This window comes from Colossoma macropomum, unplaced genomic scaffold (assembly GCF_904425465.1).
Source record: "Colossoma macropomum unplaced genomic scaffold, Colossoma_macropomum, whole genome shotgun sequence".
Classification (NCBI taxonomy): domain Eukaryota; kingdom Metazoa; phylum Chordata; class Actinopteri; order Characiformes; family Serrasalmidae; genus Colossoma; species Colossoma macropomum.
The window spans coordinates 8,402,975-8,421,666 of NW_023494786.1; the positions used below are offsets into that span (position 1 = coordinate 8,402,975).

The 18,692-nt window shown below is 36.4% G+C and overlaps 1 protein-coding gene across 4 annotated transcripts; it reads left to right on the forward strand.

The window, feature by feature from the left end:
* The first annotated feature begins 7,945 nt into the window (after window positions 1–7,945).
* Window positions 7,946–18,398, forward strand: LOC118799745. Of its 4 annotated transcripts, none has more exons than XM_036559769.1 (10): window positions 7,946–8,156; window positions 8,378–8,722; window positions 10,758–10,847; window positions 10,934–10,990; window positions 11,078–11,323; window positions 14,808–14,834; window positions 15,116–15,172; window positions 15,263–15,310; window positions 15,407–15,478; window positions 18,026–18,398. In XM_036559769.1, exons 1-10 carry the CDS (start codon window positions 8,096–8,098, stop codon window positions 18,091–18,093), a joined length of 1,071 nt encoding a protein of 356 aa, XP_036415662.1. In that variant the 5' UTR covers window positions 7,946–8,095; the 3' UTR covers window positions 18,094–18,398. The 4 variants fall into 4 exon arrangements, with proteins under 4 accessions (XP_036415662.1, XP_036415671.1, XP_036415678.1 ...); XM_036559778.1 differs by having other exon boundaries at window positions 18,029–18,398; XM_036559785.1 differs by having other exon boundaries at window positions 8,378–8,710.
* The last annotated feature ends 294 nt before the right edge of the window (window positions 18,399–18,692 follow it).

Consider the following 18,692-nt stretch of genomic DNA (forward strand, 5'->3'; position numbering starts at 1 on the left):
ATGATTCGTGCTGCTGCGTTTTGTATGAGTTGTATAAGATATATTGTTTTCCCTCTACACTAGAGCTCTACACTATTCAACTTGACTCGTAACGAATGCATGAAGAAGTGACTTTATATGTGGATTAAATCAGAGCTTAGAGTCCAAGATTACACCCAGGTTTTTTACTTCAGGTGTGGAAATGAAGCCAAGAACCAAACTTCTCAAAAGGCACTTTTATTCCTGAATTTTAGTATTAAGGATCAGTGTGTCATTTTTTTGTGACTTAGTTGTAGACTGAGAAATATCTGACACACTGCGGTTAAGCCTGTCAATGGAGTAAATGTATAATTGTGTGTCATCAGCATAGCTGTGAAAATTGACATTATGTTTCTTTGTGATATCAGAAAGAGGTAACATGTACATAGAGAAAAAGGCCCTAAAACTGAACCTTGTTAGACACCACAAGAAACGTTCATTTTTTTCATGAATGATTTCCCAGTGAAACCAAGAACTGTCATTAAATGTGATTTAAACCATTTAAAGCAGTACCTGTCACGGAGCACACGAGGAAGAGCTTTTTTTGTTTATAACAGTAGTAAGCTCAACATTATTATCTATCTGTCCATATCTATTTTAAGAACTGAGAACAACCAAAAATAAAACTGGGTTATACTCCACAAAACAGGAGACAACCTAGTTAATTTAGCTAATATAGACTCTGCTAATGTTTCTTCTAATCATTTACATTAAAACATCTCATCATAGCCTGTTCCCTTAAACTGAGCTCAGAAAGACAGCTAGTTAATAAATAAAAGTAAACACAAAAAAGATTATTCATTAAATACTAGTCAAACCCAATTAGCTTTATACGCTCCTGTTAATGCACAGCCACGTGGGTGCACCGACCATAATTCTCAGCTTGTATCAAATATGACAATGATTTCTTCACACAGCCAAGCTGTGATTTCCTGTCAAATACATTGTGACGTATTACACAAACTGAAACACCTCCTTGAGACGTTACCCATTTGGGCTGAATTTTTAGGCACACTATGCTTCACTGTGCCTTCCCACAGTCTGCAGTCAGAACTTTTTGGGGTGGGTAGGTCAGTTCTAAAATCTGCTATAGATATATTTATTTGACCAAAAACCTCAGCTGTGCTGTTGTGTAATAATCCTCCAGACAGAGTAAAGCTGTTACACTTTGGTCCTTGGGAAGTTGTAATGTCTGTAATTTAATCCTTGGTTTTTGTTTTATGTAAATAAAAGTTGAAATTATTCTTTTCCATTCACTAAATTGCTTAAACTACATGCAATGACTGAAAAAGCAGCCTAGGTAATATATTTATCTTTAGATTGTCTTTATGATTGTATATTTGCGCATGATTTAAGTCTGGTTATGGTATTGTAGTTGTGCTCATAGGTGGCAGATAAAACCCTGTGTATTTGTACTCCTATTTAATTGTGTTACCTTTCCATTTAAATTTACACATTCTGTAAATGTTTTCCTGAAGATTACAGTTGAAGGTAAGAGTTTGAGTTTTGTGTAAGTATAGTTTCTAGCTGGAGTGTTAACCAAAGTTCTTAAGCAGAGATAATAATTTAGGCAAATTGCATTAGGCTTGGTAAGGGTCCTAAGAATGTCATCCACATAAAAGCATATATTATATTAAAGCAATAACCCACAAGAGGCCATGGGTTACTGCAATTTTATCACGGGGTAGAGTGTTCTTTAGCACAACGTGAAGCAGAGTGCCTAAAACTCCCTTCCCCATGAAAAAATCGCAGTAACGCAGTAACTGCCTGGCTTATTGCTTTTATACAATGGTGGCCAACACAAAATATATTAAAATACATAATGTTTTATATAATTATATAAGTTATTATTAATAATAATCAACATAAACAAGTATTCCCACAAGAAATGTAGTTCCTTTAGAGTACGGTATCATTGCTAAGCAACCATTGACTGCTGAATGAGGAGAAGAACGTTTGGTCACCAATCACTGTAAACTGCAGACATTTCATGATTTTTTAAACAACTTTTTTCATATAACAGTGAACATATGTAACATAGCACTGTTTAATGCAAATACTTTCAGTTTATAAGTACTTTTTGGTCACCAAATTACCACCGCGAGTCTGATGACGCCACTTTTCTCACGCTGGGGCTGAATCTCAAACAGCTCCCAGCTCCCTACATAGCACACTACATAGAAACCCAACAATGCATAATATAGCTAAAAAAATGGTCATTTGGGATTCATCCACATTCATACTCAACAAGCAGTGCACTATTTGACAGCAGAAGCTAGAATTTCTAAACTTAATGTTAGACAGTACACTATTTAGCTAGGGAACACAGAGCCGTTTGGGATGTTTCTGAATGAAACGTGGACATTTGAAGCGTGTAATCCATTCAGGTAACATTCTTCAGACTTTATATTGTATTGCCTTTTTTCAGTGATTCATATCATGAGTACTTTACTTCAAGCCTGTGATATTAATGTTGGAGTTGTTTAGCATGTTTGCTATCTTTTAGTTTGTTGGCTAGCTGACCAACCTTTTACAACGGCTTCGAACATGACTCAGCCAATCAGATTTTAGGTCCGGAACTATCCGTTTTATAATCTGTTTTTATTTCATAGGCCTGTTATATCCTTATCTTCTCTAATTGCCTGTACCAGCAGCTCAATAAAAAGAGTGAAAAGTGTGGGGCTAAGGGGGCACGCTTGTCGACATCCCCTTCCAAGAAATACTGTTTTGGATAAATAACCATTCATTTTAATTCTGGCTGTAGGAGAGCGATATAGAGAATTCAGATATGCAACGACCTGGTTAGAACGTGGGCTCTTGTCTGTTTGCATGCTTTTGATAGCGTCTTCAGCTTCCTCTACTGATAGCACATTCTTAAGGCAAGGCTTTTCAGACTCATTTTACTGAGGAAGAATTAAACCTTCAAAAAAGGAGTCAATTGTCCTTGGGTTGCTTTCATATTATGAAGTATACAATTTCATGTAATAATCATGAACCACATTATTAATCTGAATAGGATCAGAGACTACAGAGCCAAGAGAAGTTTTAATCTGTCTTATTAGCCATGAAGTTAAAGATTTGCCGTGCCTGATGCGCCATGAGCTTACCAGATTTATCACCATACTGTCTGCCCTTGCTGTAGAGGCCAATTCAGATTTTGTATGGAGACTAATTCTAGTTGTTGAATATTTAAATCTCCATGGATCATGCAAGCCTGACTGTATGCTGAAATTCCTTAGGACAGATACCATTTTTGATGTTTAAGCAGGTCTACAAGATGAGCAGTCCAAATTAGGACTCAATATGCTGTTATAATCGTTCCCTTTTAGAGAGAATGGCTGAATACATTTGGTAATGAAGAGAAGAAAGAGTTAATGAATGCTTCATCATCCCGCTTTGGAGCATAAATGCATGGCACAGTCATAGATTTGTTAAACAGTTAGTATAATATATCTACCATTTAGGTCAGCAATAGTTTTCCTGGTTTCAAAAAGAATGTCCTATATTAAATGTCTTTATTAAATATCGCTGTGCCCCTGGTTTTGGAGTTAAATCTGGAATGAAACAGTTCCCAGCCATTATTAATTCTATTAATATCCTTAATACAAAGGTGTGTTTCCTGTAGAAGTGCTATGCCAACATTAAGTTGCAAAAGATGAGTTTTGCTTCCATTTGCGAATGCTATGTGCCCCGCTAATATTTCATGAAATCAAAATGACCTTTCTACTCATCAACAAAAGCCAGTGGTGCTATATAGAATTAATTCTAGAGAAGCTGTATCTATCTGCATAGTTAACAAATTGAGTGTAGGAACTATATCTACAAATACAGAAACCAGTGTAGAAAACAGAACAGAGAACTAAAAACAGTGATGTGGCTCACCCCCCTCCCACACCCTCTCACCCAAACTAAGTTTAACAGAATTAAATGGTTCAACAAAATTTGAAGGCCGTATTGACTTTTTCATCACAAACATAACAAAGAATAGTTTAAAAACAGTTGTATTTTTGTGTCCATGTATGTCCAGCCATGGCACATTATGCTGTCTGTTAGGGATAAATAAACCCTCAAATACAAAATCAGGGAAAGGTCATTGTTTAGCTGCTTCAGCCACAGTTGAGCTTCTGTCTTTGGTATACTTAACTAGATCTGCAGCACTGGTCTGCCTCAGGGTGGCGTTTTAGCAGATTGGTTCACCCAGTTTGTTTTTCATAGCCTAGCAACTGTAACTATGCCCGTGATACCTATTTGTCAATCTTAAACTTGCCCAATTTCTCAAGAGACTGGTGGAAAGAATGAATTGTTTCTCATTTTTTAAACCAAAAACAGAATAGGAGATGTGTAAGATCTCAATTAATGTGTGGAAGACTGTATTACCATGCTAGACAAGAGCATTTCCCAAAAAAAAAAAAAATGAAACCAAACATTTTGTTGCAAGCTGAAGCTAGCATCGCTATGGTGAGTGAGTTAACAGTCAACCAGTGCTGGAGTATTCATGGGACCCCTCCAAATACCAGGGGGTATTTTGCACACTGACAGCAGGTATGACAAAATTGCCACATACTGCAACCTGTCAATGCTTACTCCTCCATTGACAGCATGACCTTTAGTTTGGTGTTTTTGGGGGGATGTTGGGGGATTGTTGGGTCATTGTTTTGGAATGGGATGTCCAACAATTACATGTAGGTGTGATGCTCAGGTGTCTACATACTTTTTCGCACTATGTTAACGGGTGCTTTAGCAGCAGTACAAGGGTACTTGAAGCGTATAATAGATATTTAAAGCTTGTTTAAAAATGCTTGCAACAAACATTCAGGTAAGACATTTTATAATATATATTTTGCTGTTGGATGGAGTCTTCAGTAAAGATTTCAACTGAAATGCTCATGTTCTGCTTATGTATTCGTTGGTAAAAAGTACAGTAGAGCTCTTTATCCAAGGTCAGTTGTTGACCGATGAGCTGCTCTTGGCTGGAAATTTTTTGGGGGTGCAATATTCTCACCCCTGCAGTTACGCTGACGTATGTAAAACCCCCCGCAACACCTCCATGTTGACACATTCATACCAACACCAGACACACTACCATGCGCCTATCATGTCATTGTCACTGCTGTGCTGGAAATGGTCCCATTACCCAAATAATATCTGGCCAGTAGTGTCCTGCAAATGAATAGGGCAGAGAGTGACTGACAGTTTACACATGATATCAGATGGATTACATTCTGTAATAGTACATCTATATAGTGAACTTTAAAGGGGAATTTCACCAATTTTTGTGAAGTTTCTCCATAATTAAGTCCTTAAGATGTAACCAAAGTCACTGAGAGTGGTTTGATGTAAAATGCTTTGTTCTAGAGAAACTTGCTGAGTTTTGAGATTAGATTTTAAATCCATTCATGGTGGAGAGGCACATGCAGGGGGTTATAAAGCAAAATAGTCCCCAAAAGAAGCTTGTTTTTTTCAGATTTACTACTATTTAACAAAGAACATTACATATAAAAACTCAGAAGACACACATAGGTTTGCTGGTGTTATTGGAAAGTAAATAAAATGGCTATATCAGTGATAGTGGAAACAGCATGACCTCTGGTTCCTATCACTACCAATGTAAAAAAATCTTCTACAATGAACCATTTCACATCAGACCACTCTGAATGACTTTTTTTGTATCTCATTTTTTTTTACATCTTTACAAAATTGGTGGATTTAATCTTTAAAATTAGAATCTTTAAGACCTTATGAGTGGAAGGTCATGTTTCTACTTTACATGTAGGCAGTGGATCTGCTTCAACAAAGAACAACAATATGTATCATGTAATCTCCATAGCAATTGTAGAGGTAGTAAGCAGAAAACAGATAGCACTAAGAGGAAACCCTGTGGTTTGAAGTGTTCAGAAAAGATCACATGATTCTTGTGGGCTGCATGCAACTCTGTGTTGCAAAGCTGAACTGAAAATATGCTGTGTTTCATCAAGCCTGACTTTGACTTTTGGGTGAAAATGTCCTTGTTTGACAGAGGCAGTTGACACTCTTTTGAGCCGTTGTAAGCTTTTAAATAAATAAATAAATAGAAAGGTTTGAACGCTGCTGGTCAAAGAGTGAAAATAAGTTAAAACGTCTTCAGCAAATAAATAGAAACTGTGCTCTAAAATAAAAAAGTGCCAGATTTATTTGTTTTCTCTGTAGAGGATGTGTTAACATATTATCACTTTGAAAATATACAGAAAAACTATGTAATTTGACTGGGGGTATTCAAACTTTTGCATATGTAAGATTCTAGTATTTATTAGTATGTACTATTTACACATCATACAGAAATTTGCACTGCACTATAGTATTAAGTAGTGATGGCTAAAAACTGAATACACTGTACTGAATGTTTTCGGTAACATATTCTGTTACCAAACATAACAATGTAACATATTCAGAATGCAATTAAAATACATTTACAATTCATTTTGAACACATAGGAAAGAACTCATTTTAATGGTTCTACACTGTTACTGGTGGGCAAATTTTTTCATGTAATTTTCTGTTAATATTTTTTATTTAAAATTACTTAGAATTTGAAATTCTCAACTGTTTTTGTTTTTGCTCTTATCGCCTGCTTTAGTCCACCACAACTCCCACAATCCCCCTGAGTGGAACCACCGTCTGTCCAGGGGCCCTCTGAGAGGACTGTTCACTTCAACCATTCCTCAAAAGAGCTTAAAGATTAATAATTGATCATCAGTTGACTTGCCAGTCTACTCAGGCTTTAGTAGAGCTCAGTAAAACTGAGATTAATAACTGATCATCACATTGATTTATCAGTCTACTTAGGCTTTAGCAGAGCTCAGTAACAATGGGCCTCATTCACCAATATCTTCCAGTTTTTTTCTTAAATTTGTAAGAAAAATTTTAGAAAAAGTCTATGTCAGGTTCATCATATGTTCTTAAACCGCAGAATTGTTCGGATCTTCAGTGTTTGTAAACAATCTGTTGATTGAGCTCTGTTTCGGGGGCAGTCGTGAGCTGGAGGTTAGGGTACCAGCCTTGTGGCCGGAAGTTGGCAGGTTCAATCCCCTGAGCTGACAGTACATGACTGAAGTGCCCTTGAGCAAGCCACCGAACCCTCAACTGCTTTCTGGGTGCTGTGGATAGGGCTGCCTTCTGCTCTGGGCAAGTGGGCACTGCCCCTTAGTGTGTGTGTGTGTGCTCAGTAGTGTGTATGTGGTGTTTCACTGCACGGATGGGTCGAATGCGGAAGTGAAATTTCCCCATTGTGGGACTAATAAGGGTCACTTAATTAAAATTAATTCATTAATTATTTCAGAGTGCGTCATGCACTGATTTTAAAATAGCAAATAAAAAGCGTTGATGGAGTTTCTTTTAAAGGTTGTATATATTTTTTATGTTGTCTGTGAATATTCTAAAAGTAATTCTTAAAAACGTAAAAAGTGATATTCTGAATACTGCTGTTACAAATTGTAACATGGACTGAATGCAGAGACTCAATTTCTGTTTTCTGAATACGTATTCCCAATACTTATATTCTGTAAAATCCCAAACCTGATTGTCAGAAAAGGCATAAATGACATTTATTATAATAATCCAAATAAAAAAGTGAGCTTTTATTAAAAATGTTTTTTCTGTACGCTATTCTGGTGATTCTGGTAATGCAAGTGATGGTGCCTTGTGCACCTAGCTTTCATCTTCTGACAGGATGTGGTGAAAAGGTTTTGGAGGACACAAATACAGCCTCAGTGCAAGCTAAACTCAACCTGTCATCAGTAGCGAACCTACTAAACGTTTCTTTTGTGTCTGTGTTTATTTTCAACAGTGAGCGATGCTGATGTTACTGAATTAACAGCACAGCATTTTCGGCCCGTCACAAGCGCTGTGTCAGTAGTGTGTGATAAACAAAATTCAATCAAATCACTCTGGTGAAAGTGCTAATGCAATAGATGTCCACTCATTGGCTGTGGAAGTAGGTGTCTGTTTGCAGGAAATGACAAAGGACATCCACCTACAACGTATCTGTTTCTGTGCTGCCTTCAAATCTTGGTTGTAACGTGGTGTTAGTTACTGGTATGACATGCATGAGAAGTGCTTTATTCGGCTTTTGACATTTTTTGGTGTGCTCTCATCAACAAATGGTAAGTTCTGAACACTCTGCTTTAACAAATTATGTTTACACCTTCATGACTCCTACTGTAAATTGGTTTTGATGACTTTTCCATCGTGTGGGTATAAAGAGATATTGTGTGATTGGTTTCACACCACAAAGCATAAAGAGTACTAAGAGTAAAGGTTTGAGTGACTGCCTTTAGTATAAAACCTGAGCTGTAACATCCTGATGGTTCTTGTCTTTGCTGAGGACTAAAATGCGGAGAAACATGTAACAGCACCACTGTCAGCGTTACTCTGGGCTCAAGCGCGTCGCTCCCATGCCTCCTTCAGAAAACGAACCAAACAGACGAAGCAACATGGAGCCAGAATTCCAGCCTCCTGAGCATCAGGCCTGAGGGAAACGTCACCTTTGAGGATCCCAGAGGTGGCAGAGTGGTAGTGTTCCCCTACCTGTTTAACAGAGGAAACTTCTCCATCCTCATTCATAAGCTGCAGGCCTCTGACGTGGGCACGTACTGCTGCAGACTAAGCCAGGAGTGCCACAGAGTACAGCTTTCGCAGAGAGATGTACAGGGGGGAGGTAAGGCCACAGGTGGGCATCACAGCTGGGTAGTAGTACTCAAAGACAATTTTCAAAACTTCAAAATATATCACTTGTCTTAATGGTTACTAATTCGCTCTTTGTGTAAGAGAATTAGTGAACATTATAAATGATTACAACTATGTGATAAACATCAAGAACACCACATAGCTAAAGAGTAGGTTTTAAAAAGTAGTTTTTTTTCATCCTGAATAATTAAGAGTATGATCAGTTGCAAGTTGTTAGAAAATGACAAATTTGTCTGAATTTTAATTTATGGATCATTCACATCAGAGTTCAAAATACATCTGAAACTTAAAACTAAACTGGACTTTATACTAAAATCTTCCTGCTCTGAGTGACTCAATACCTTTATTAGGTTTATTTTATTAAAACAAATGACTGAACATTCCATTTTGTCATTATGAAAACAATCATAACTCTACTGGAACTTTACCAAATGTTTCAGTAGTGACTGTTTCGGTAGTGAACATTTTAGCTAATTGTGAGCATAACTCAAAAACACAGCTTTGAACACACATAAAATCACAATATTTTACATTAAAACAAAAAAGTTTACTTAATTACAGAAAGTATGTGTGTTTGATAGTGACAGCTCATACATGTTGAATTTGAGACTCTGGGACAAATTTACTCAAAACATTATCTAACTGCTCACTATGTGGTCATGAGGGACAGGGATGCAGTCTCACCTCCTGCTCTAAAAAGCAATGGTGTGTCTAAAATAAGGCTCCGTCTATGGACTAAAACTCTCAGTGTTTCGTTAGTGACATGAAAATGTGGGGCATCATTTTTTGAGTAAAGTTTTTTATTTAATTAAAAATGAAACTCATGATGAATCTAAATCTTTCAATTTCACTTTAAAGGAAATCAAAAGATCTTAAAAAGATTGAAAAAAATCTGTGATTATTTCATTATGTTTATTATATTTATTTCTTTTAAATCATTTCATAAAAAAATCCTCTGTCTGTCTTTATGTGGCAGGGTGGACATGTAATACTCGATGGAGGATAGAGAAATCAATTTTAAATAGCAGCTAAATTTACCAGAATTTGAAGTTCCTCTAAAGGTTTAAATGATATCGATTCTTCATCATGTCACTTAATATGACACTATATTATTTTTATGATTTGATCAATATTTTAATTTATATATATATATATATATGTATATATATATATATTATATATATATATATATATATATATAAAAGCAGGGTATTCAGACCTTATTTGCTGTGTTCTATTTAAACCCAAGGCATTTATAGTCATAAGCTAAATATGTCCAAAATCATCATTTATAGGATACTTTCTATTAGGAGGTCTCTGTCCCAACCCCTACCCTCAGTATGTACACTTGTGAAAATAAAGCTTTAATTTTATTGCCATTTTTTCATTTTTTGAGACATTTTTCTTTTAACGTAAAGTTAAAAGGTTTAGATTTACACTGCTAGTCTTCTAGTCTGCGTTTACTAGTTTGCATAGTACTGGCTAGCTTTTTTGAGTTCTGCTCAAAATGAGCTAAAATAGTCACTGCTGAAGCAGTCTCTACTGAAACATCTGGTAAAGTTTTGGTGGCGCTGTGTTTGTTTTGGTAGCGCCACAGTAGAATGCTCGATCATTTATTACAATAAAATAACATAATTAAGGCATAGGGTCACTCAGCGCAAATATATTTTACATTTAGTGTTTTGAACCCTGACTTTGAACCAATGCAGTAGAATAATCCATATACATTTGAGCAAAGCAAGGCCGTGATGTTATTTCAACTTTTATTTAGTAATATTTCACACGGACATGTAAAAAAACCTGCATTTAATAAAAATATGTTAAAAAAACTTTCCCCATACACACATAATGTGAAATTGTTTTGAAGTAATATATTTAAGCTTTTAAAAACATGCATAAGTTGATTTCTTTCTCTAACACAAGACATTGAATGTTGTGGATTCAAATGGCACGCTTTTCATGGAGTGACCCAGGGAAAGCATTAGCATTAGCTGTTTTTGCTGTTTTTGCTGGTGCAGGTTGGACTTTACAATGGTACTATATTGTTGCTGGAATAGGAGGCGTCATTCTGCTCATGATAGCATGTAGCCTCGCCTTTGAATTCAGAGGTGAGCGTTATTTGACTTCATTCCTTTTGATTGGTCATTTTCTTAAATTACAGGTCAAGAAAATAGTACTGTTTTTAATTTTGCAGGAATGTGTCTAAAAAGATCAACAGATTCTTATTACGTCAACTCGCCAGAAATCCAGGGTGAGTCCCATTTGGTGTCCAGCTGATTTTACACACCGGTGTTTATTCAACAATTTGACCTTTTTATGGATTTTCTCATATAACCAGGAGCCGAGAACAAAGAGAGAACAGCGCGTAACACAGAGAGAGAGGAAAGTGACGGTCACTATGAAGACATGGACGGAGAGGCACATGGGGAGGATTATGAAAACATGCAAGGAGAAGAGCGTGACAGCCGAAACGAAGATACAGACGGAGACGAGGACAATTATGTAAACGCTGAAAGGGGACCGTGTGAAGGCCAGTATAGTGGTTCTGAGAGGGCAGAACCCGATAGGCACCATGGACAGACAGGTATGCAATGTAATAGAAGGAGTTCAAATACCACCATTTTCAATTGGGGCATTTTAACTATTTTTGCTATTTGAATATGGGCATTTTTAAATGAATAGTGTTCAAATATCCCAGCATAATTATGAATAAAAACGAAAACTTGTTTTCTTGCATGCAGCTAGCATAAGAAGTTGGGTTTATTAAGTGATTTATCTTTGTGGTGCAGGCGTATGTGACTAGCTGACATACAGAACTTGCACAACATATGGTGGGCAAACTTGTTGTATTTTTGGTTATATTCTTGTTTGAAATATTTCCGTATTGTTTATACCCTAGATTTTGCTTAATGTGAGATGAATACGTAATTATGTAAACAAATACACTATACCGTCATGCCTATTTGAGCTTGTCGGGTGATCCCATTCAACTTCATGGCCAGTCAAATGCAGTTTGCTCCCCTTTGCGGCTGTAATAGCCACCACTCTTCTGGGAAGGCTTTCCACAAGGCTTTGTAGAGTGTGTGCGGAAATTTGTGCCCATTCAGGCAAATGAACATTTTTGAGGTCAGGTTGAAAAGGTCTTGGATGAGAAGGTCTGGCTTGCAATTGATGATCGAGTTCACCCTAAAGGTATTCAGTGGAGTTGAGGTCAGGACTCTGTTCAGGCCCCTGAAGTTCCTCCACACCAGACTTGTCAAAACATGTCTTAGGTAGTGAAGCATAATTAGTCACTCCAGATGATTCATTTCCACTGCTTCAGAGTCTAGTGGCGATATGCTTCACACCACCTTAATGCTCGTGTGCAGCTGTTTGGCCATGGAAACCCTTTTCATGAAGCTCCCAACGCACAGTTCTGGTGCTGGTGTTGCTTCCAGGGTCAGTTTGGAACTCTGTAGTGAGTGTGGCGTCTAGCAGATCAGTTTTACAAACTGATTTGTGGCAAAGCCGGCGTCCTATAACAGTGCCATGTTTAAAGTCACTGAGCTCATCAGTACCACCCATTCTACTGCCAGTTTTTGTCTATGCAGATTGTATGGCTATTGTTGGCAATGTGTGTGGCTAAAACACCTGAATTCAATATTTAGGAGGGGTGCCCACATGCTTTTGGTTATAAAGTGTACCAAAATGTGTTTGAATGCCCATATACTGAAATGCTGGCGTGGGTTGTTGATTTGTGCAGGTTGTTTGACTCTCACAACAATGCAACTATATTTGATGCCATAATTAACAGAATGTCCATTCTCCACAGTGCACCATCACATTTTTGCACTGCGGTATCACAAACTCATGATGCATTGTTGCACCCCTGATTGCAATATACTGTTGTATGCAAAGGTTTGGGCACCCCTTGTCAAATGACATATACAACAGAATGATGTTGCTATGTAAACTTAGTGTTCATAGTAGCATCATGCCATTTACACTTACACGATTATATGCTCTTTAATACAATTCTTGATATTGATTCAACAGTATTAGCCTATATGTCAGCAATACAATTTGTCCTCAAAAAAGCTCTTTCTCTTGAGGATACTGTCCCTGTTTGATTTGTTACAGATATTGCTTACATCTACACTTATATCTGTATATGTGCATTTTCTAAAATTAAATTTGTCTATATGACTACATTTTTGCACTTTGCAACAATTTGAGTTGATGTGAAGGAGTAATTGATTTTTTTTTATTTAAGACAATAATAATGGACATGGGCACATGGACAACTATGATGTCTTAATGTAAAGTTATATTATTTATCATTTATTTTTATTGTTTAGCAGAAAAGTTACTGTGTTGAGCTGGGCTACCTGAAAAAGACCACTCTTAACACACACAACATTTACCCCAACTTCCACAACATAAATCAAAATCGGACAGCTGAGAGATGTACCTAATAAAAGCCAAAGAAAACAACACCGGCAAGCTAAAAAAACTCAAACCATCAATCATCCTTAGCTGAAGCTTACAGCCTCAGTGGAAGTGGAAAATTTTTATGTGTGTATTTTACCTTTGAAGTAGAGAGTCTGTACACGCAGCAACTTTTTTCTTCAAGTCAGGCTGACATTTTTATTTGTATTTGACCATTTGTAAATGGACATTCTCCACTCTGCCTAAGTGTCGTGTATCTTTAACACATCTTTTCTCTATCTGGAGCATTTGTGTACTTCATTGAAATGCATATTCTGTATTTACCCAGATGGGAAATCAAACCCCAGTTCTCTAAAGGGCAGTAGTGTTATTCACTACACTATACCAACCAGCATCATTCTCTTGTCCAAGATAATGAATTTACCTTTAACAATTGTTACTGTTAGATTGATATTTTTAATTATTTATTCGCTTAATTATTATGTGGAGTAATGGAAATTACTCTCATTTATGTTCTGGTTAATACTAAATAACCTCACTCTACAATTCACCCTTGAACACAGCTTCTCCAGTAGCTGCCTCCTTTGTGCTCATGGAAAGCATGAAAATATAGGTGTTTTGGTGTGTTATAGTCACATGATTTACCAGGCAGGGTTAGGGCAAATAGCCAGGCGGTGTGGTCAATGCTATTTTGACTTAGTTTATGTTTAAGTACTGATTTTAATTAACATATTGAAAAAAAAACAAATATATATATATATATATATATATATATATATATATATATATATATATAAAATATTAAATTCAGCAAATAAAAAGAATTTACATATGAATAAACACATAGTTTTTGTATGTTTCACGTTATGTTTCACACACATGCAAAAAAAATGTGTGATTACATGTGAAAAAACGTTGTCAACGGAGGAGGTAGAACAAACAACACAAACCCCTTAGTCAAGTAAAAGTACAAGTGCTCTGGTGATATTCTGGTAAAAGTAGAAGTGTGATTTACATTTTAGTACATAAGAAGAAGTATAAAAGTACATGATTTTTTAAACTAGTGTTCTTTAGTAAGGGTTAATTAAATAGATGCAGCCATGGCATTGAATGTAAATAATGGTTTTTATTAGACCTGCATGCATCATCTTCAAAATCATACAAATGACTGATTTTAATATCAGTGTTTTTTTTTCTGGAATATGCCAGGAATTGTTTTTTTTTGAACCAATTAGATTCAGATGTGCAAATATATCTAAAGTGATCGATCATACTTCGTTATTTCCCACCCTGGTTGTCACATGTGGAAAAAAATGTGTCACCATGTGTCGTTTCATGTCACCTTACATGGTCATACTTTGTTCACACGTGTCTGCTTGCACACTTCACATGTGAAATCTATGTGACCTTTTTAAGGGGTGGAACTTATTTTCACTTAGAAATTTAACAAATCATGTCATTTGACTAAGGGTGCTTTTGCATACGACTGAAATACTTTAATGCAGGACAGATTATTCTCTCAGTGCGTTCACAAAGAACGTAAATCTGAACTGATAATAACTGATAACTGAAAGTGAAATACACCTGAGCAGAGCAGTTCAGATCGTACCTCTCTCCTCTTCTCTTTTTTTTCCCTACAGGTCACCGTAGTAATACAACTGTCTATGGTATGATATGCTCCTTTCTTTTTGTTATCCACGTTTGACAAATAAAACTACTTATAAGGACAGTCAAAAAGTTCACAGTGGGAAAAGATGCAGTTAGTTCAACATGCCAGTTCATTTGACCTTGGTGTAAATAGCAGTTGATATTGGTTTTGGATATCTGTGATACTTTTGCACATAGTATGATACATTGTATGATAAACTGTTTTCATGTTTTATTCATCTCTTGTTGCCATTTGGTAATCTAAACTTAATTTAAACTATGTTCCTGTTCTGTTTTAAAGAAAATGATGAGCATGATCCCCGCTCTGTTCGGATAAGGCCACAACCTCAAAACAATGGTAATTCATCATTTTTGGCATCATTATTCCCTCATGACATGCAGGTAAATACAATGAACAGGGTGACTGAAATGCCACTGTTGTCCTCAGCTTTCAGAGAAATACCTGATCAGTCAAGCTCAAGTCCATCATACTATGGTACGTCTGTGGTTTTTTCTTTAGCACCCATAACAGTGGCTGATAACAATGCTTTTTTATTAAACTATTAAAATCTTGTGCTCTGTAATCTTCCAGCCAACCAGTCAGAAATCTACAAGCCCAGCAGTGCTGGCAAGAGGAAAAAACAACGCAAGAGAAAAACACAATGTAAGTATTTTTTCTTTATTCAGGTTACTTAATAGATTGAGAAACAACAGTCACTGCAACATATAAGCTGCCTACAGGTACCATGATACTAACATAAGTTCATAGTGCCAAAAACTGCAGATGTAATACAACAAATAACAAATATGTTATTGTCAATATCTTTTGGACTGCGATTTTCTACATTTGTCTTGCTTTCAAAATATAGCACTGTGCAAACGTCTTAGGCCTCACAGAAAATAATATGTAAAGCTACTTATTTGGGCATGTATTTGTAAAGAACAACAATAAATTCATTAACAGTAGAATAAATACAATTAACTGAATAAACAACACTGTGATTTTATTCACACTGTGATTTTATTCACAGGTCACAAACCTGTGTTCTACTTACTGTATTCTTCTAATAATTCTTCAACCTTTTTCAAAATATGGAATTCTTTTTGTGCTTTACCGTAGTTATGTTTATTTATATATTTTTCTCTTTTTTAATCTCTTTTTGTTTTACTGGCAAAAACATTTTGCCAGGATAAATCATTTTAAACAATTCTCCTGGCTGCCAAAGACTTTTGCATGGTACTGCGTAATATTCATGACAAATTAAAGTAAGAACCATTTAGAACATTATGAACAAATCTCTTACACATTTATTTACATTCATAGCATTTGGCAGATGCACTTATCCAGAGCGACTTCCAGTAGAATCTTGTTGCCCAAAGACACTTAGAACTACGTCAGAGACAAAAGTCAAAGTCAAAAGTCAAAAACGACCCTTCATTTATTTAATTTCCTGTGACAACTGCCATTAAGTACAAGTTATTCCTTTTTCAGGAGATATTTTTGAGAAGATTAGATGTAAGACTGCATAAGGAAGGTCATAATGGAGGGCACAGTCAAAGAAGAATAAGTGAAAAACAGGACTTAAAACTGGAACCCAAAATAATGATTATACAATGTAGAGAAACTGGGTCTCCTAACAACCATGGAAGACCTGGTAGACCTGAACTGTTCCCATCAGATACATGGCACTTAAAGCTTTCATCTTTGAGAGAGAGGAGAAAATCAAGCTCCAATTCTTGCTTCTGTCTTGATTCTTGTTTCTGTCCATCCTTCCAGTGTAAGAAGACAACACAGTGGCCCAATCCCTTTTCTTATTTTTACCTTTACCCCTTGTTTTCGAGTGTCATCTTGCCCCTTGGAACAAAGTTACAAGGGGTAGTGGTTGAAATCTTGCCCTATGAAATGGGACCCTCAAATAAAAAAGAATATTACTTCATTAACAGGCTACTAGAGGTGCTCTGTAGGCGACCCTGCCAGTCTGCAGTGATAGCAGAGGAGTGCTAAAGTTCAGCAACCTCACTGCTGGGAATCATATGCCTTAAAAGAGGGGGGTGCGACGGAACGGAAAATTTAGCCAGCTAGCTACTGAGACATCAGCAAACTACTAGCGATTTTTATCCTTGTCATGAAGAAAATGACCATAATACATTGAAAAGACATTAAACTAAGATAATACAATGGTTATTGTAATTACTAATTAAAATACTCACTTTTTGTGGGTTTCTTTGGTGCCTTGTGGCGCCATCTTGCTGGTTTTTCTTTTTTTCTCCTAACACTCTGTTTGGAGTGCGGCTCTGAAAAGCCTCTGTTTGGAGGACCATGTAGACCTAACACTTCACCCTATCCCTCTATCTTAACAACATTCGGGACACACTACACCTAGGCATGAACGTGCAAAACAGAGGGCTAAGGGCTAAGTGGTGGGGTGAAGGGTGAAATGGGATTGGGCCTATCAGTCTGAAAGGATGTGTAGCTGTCAAGAAACCCCTACTGAGAAAAGACAAAAAAGAAGAAAATCAAACAAGGAAGCTGCTGGTGCTCTCTGAACAATGGATTGACCACCTCATTGATTGTTTTTTGACTGAACTTTGGAGTTGTGGAAGAATATCCCTGCAGATATCTGAAAGCAAGTCTCCCAAAAAAGGACAGAAGCTGTAATAACCTCAGGGTACACACACTAAATACTGAAATACTAAATATATGTTGTCTACCATTTTCCTAAAGTTGAAAAATGAATAAATTGTACTTAATGGCCATTTTGACTGGAAATAAAATACATGAAGGATGGTCTCTGACTTTACTGTATTTACAGACAAACAACAACTATCATGATACACTGTAAAAAATGGCTCATCAGATCTACCTAAAAAATAATTCACGTGGTAAATACTTCGTAATGGTTTATTCAACCTAAATAAATAGTAAAAGTAATTTTTTAGTTGAATAATTATAATAAAAAAAACACTCATTTTAAAATATGTTTTACAGTGAGACCATTAAATATTTCATAATAGGTATAAAATCTTATCTCTATATATTACTATATATACTCTAAAGACTGTATCATAAGATAGGTGGGGTTCCATGTGCACTTATTTTCCATTGTGGAAAAGCCTTTTACATGATTATGAACCCTATCATTAGGTACACTGATACTGCATGAACAAGATATCAACATTACTGTGTTTTTCTGTTCTCATTTCTCTCCAGCAGCTCCTTCCGAATATCAGTTCAGAAATCCAATATACGGAGACAGCAGTATGGTGCCCAGAACATAGACACTCCTGTTGGAATTAATTGAAAATAAGGCTGTAGTTTAAGTATTATATGATGATAATTATTATTCCAGTGCATTTGTAAGGGCAAAAAAATAACTCTGCCGCAATCTGAGTGCTCTCTATCCTGACTGGAAAGACCGACTTGGCCCCAGTCAACACCACCGATCTTCCCAGCATCATTATGACTGAAGACCTAAGCCCTGCCCAACCCTAGCTGCCTGGATCTCACTCTGCATCCATGGGTTGTCACCGTCTGTGCTGGCTAGCATGAGCATCTGTCATTGATTGTCCATTCTCCTCTAGATCCGATGCTATATTGTGAAATATTAGAACTAGGTTCATAATAAAATGGTGTTTCACCAAGAAACATGTTTGTTTTCAATATTTGTGTTTTTTGCAGTGAGAATGTGTCAAGTAAGCTCATATGAGTAAAACATATGAATGAATCACGACATAAAGTGGCTGTCAACAACTGTATAATCATTAAAAAATATCAGAACTGATTGCTTTGGTACTGACAATTTTAGCTCATTTTGAGCAGAACTCAAAAACACTAGCCAGTACATGATTAGCAAACACAGCTTTGAACAGCTGTTCAA

Coding starts and splice junctions, on each gene's coding strand:
- LOC118799745 (XM_036559769.1), top strand. CDS start 8,096: ATGCATGAGAAGTGCTTTATTCGGCTTTTGACATTTTTTGGTGTGCTC. Junction 14,835..15,115: donor TAGTAATACAACTGTCTATG/GTATGATATGCT, acceptor TCTGTTTTAAAG/AAAATGATGAGCATGATCCC. Junction 15,311..15,406: donor CTCAAGTCCATCATACTATG/GTACGTCTGTGG, acceptor GTAATCTTCCAG/CCAACCAGTCAGAAATCTAC.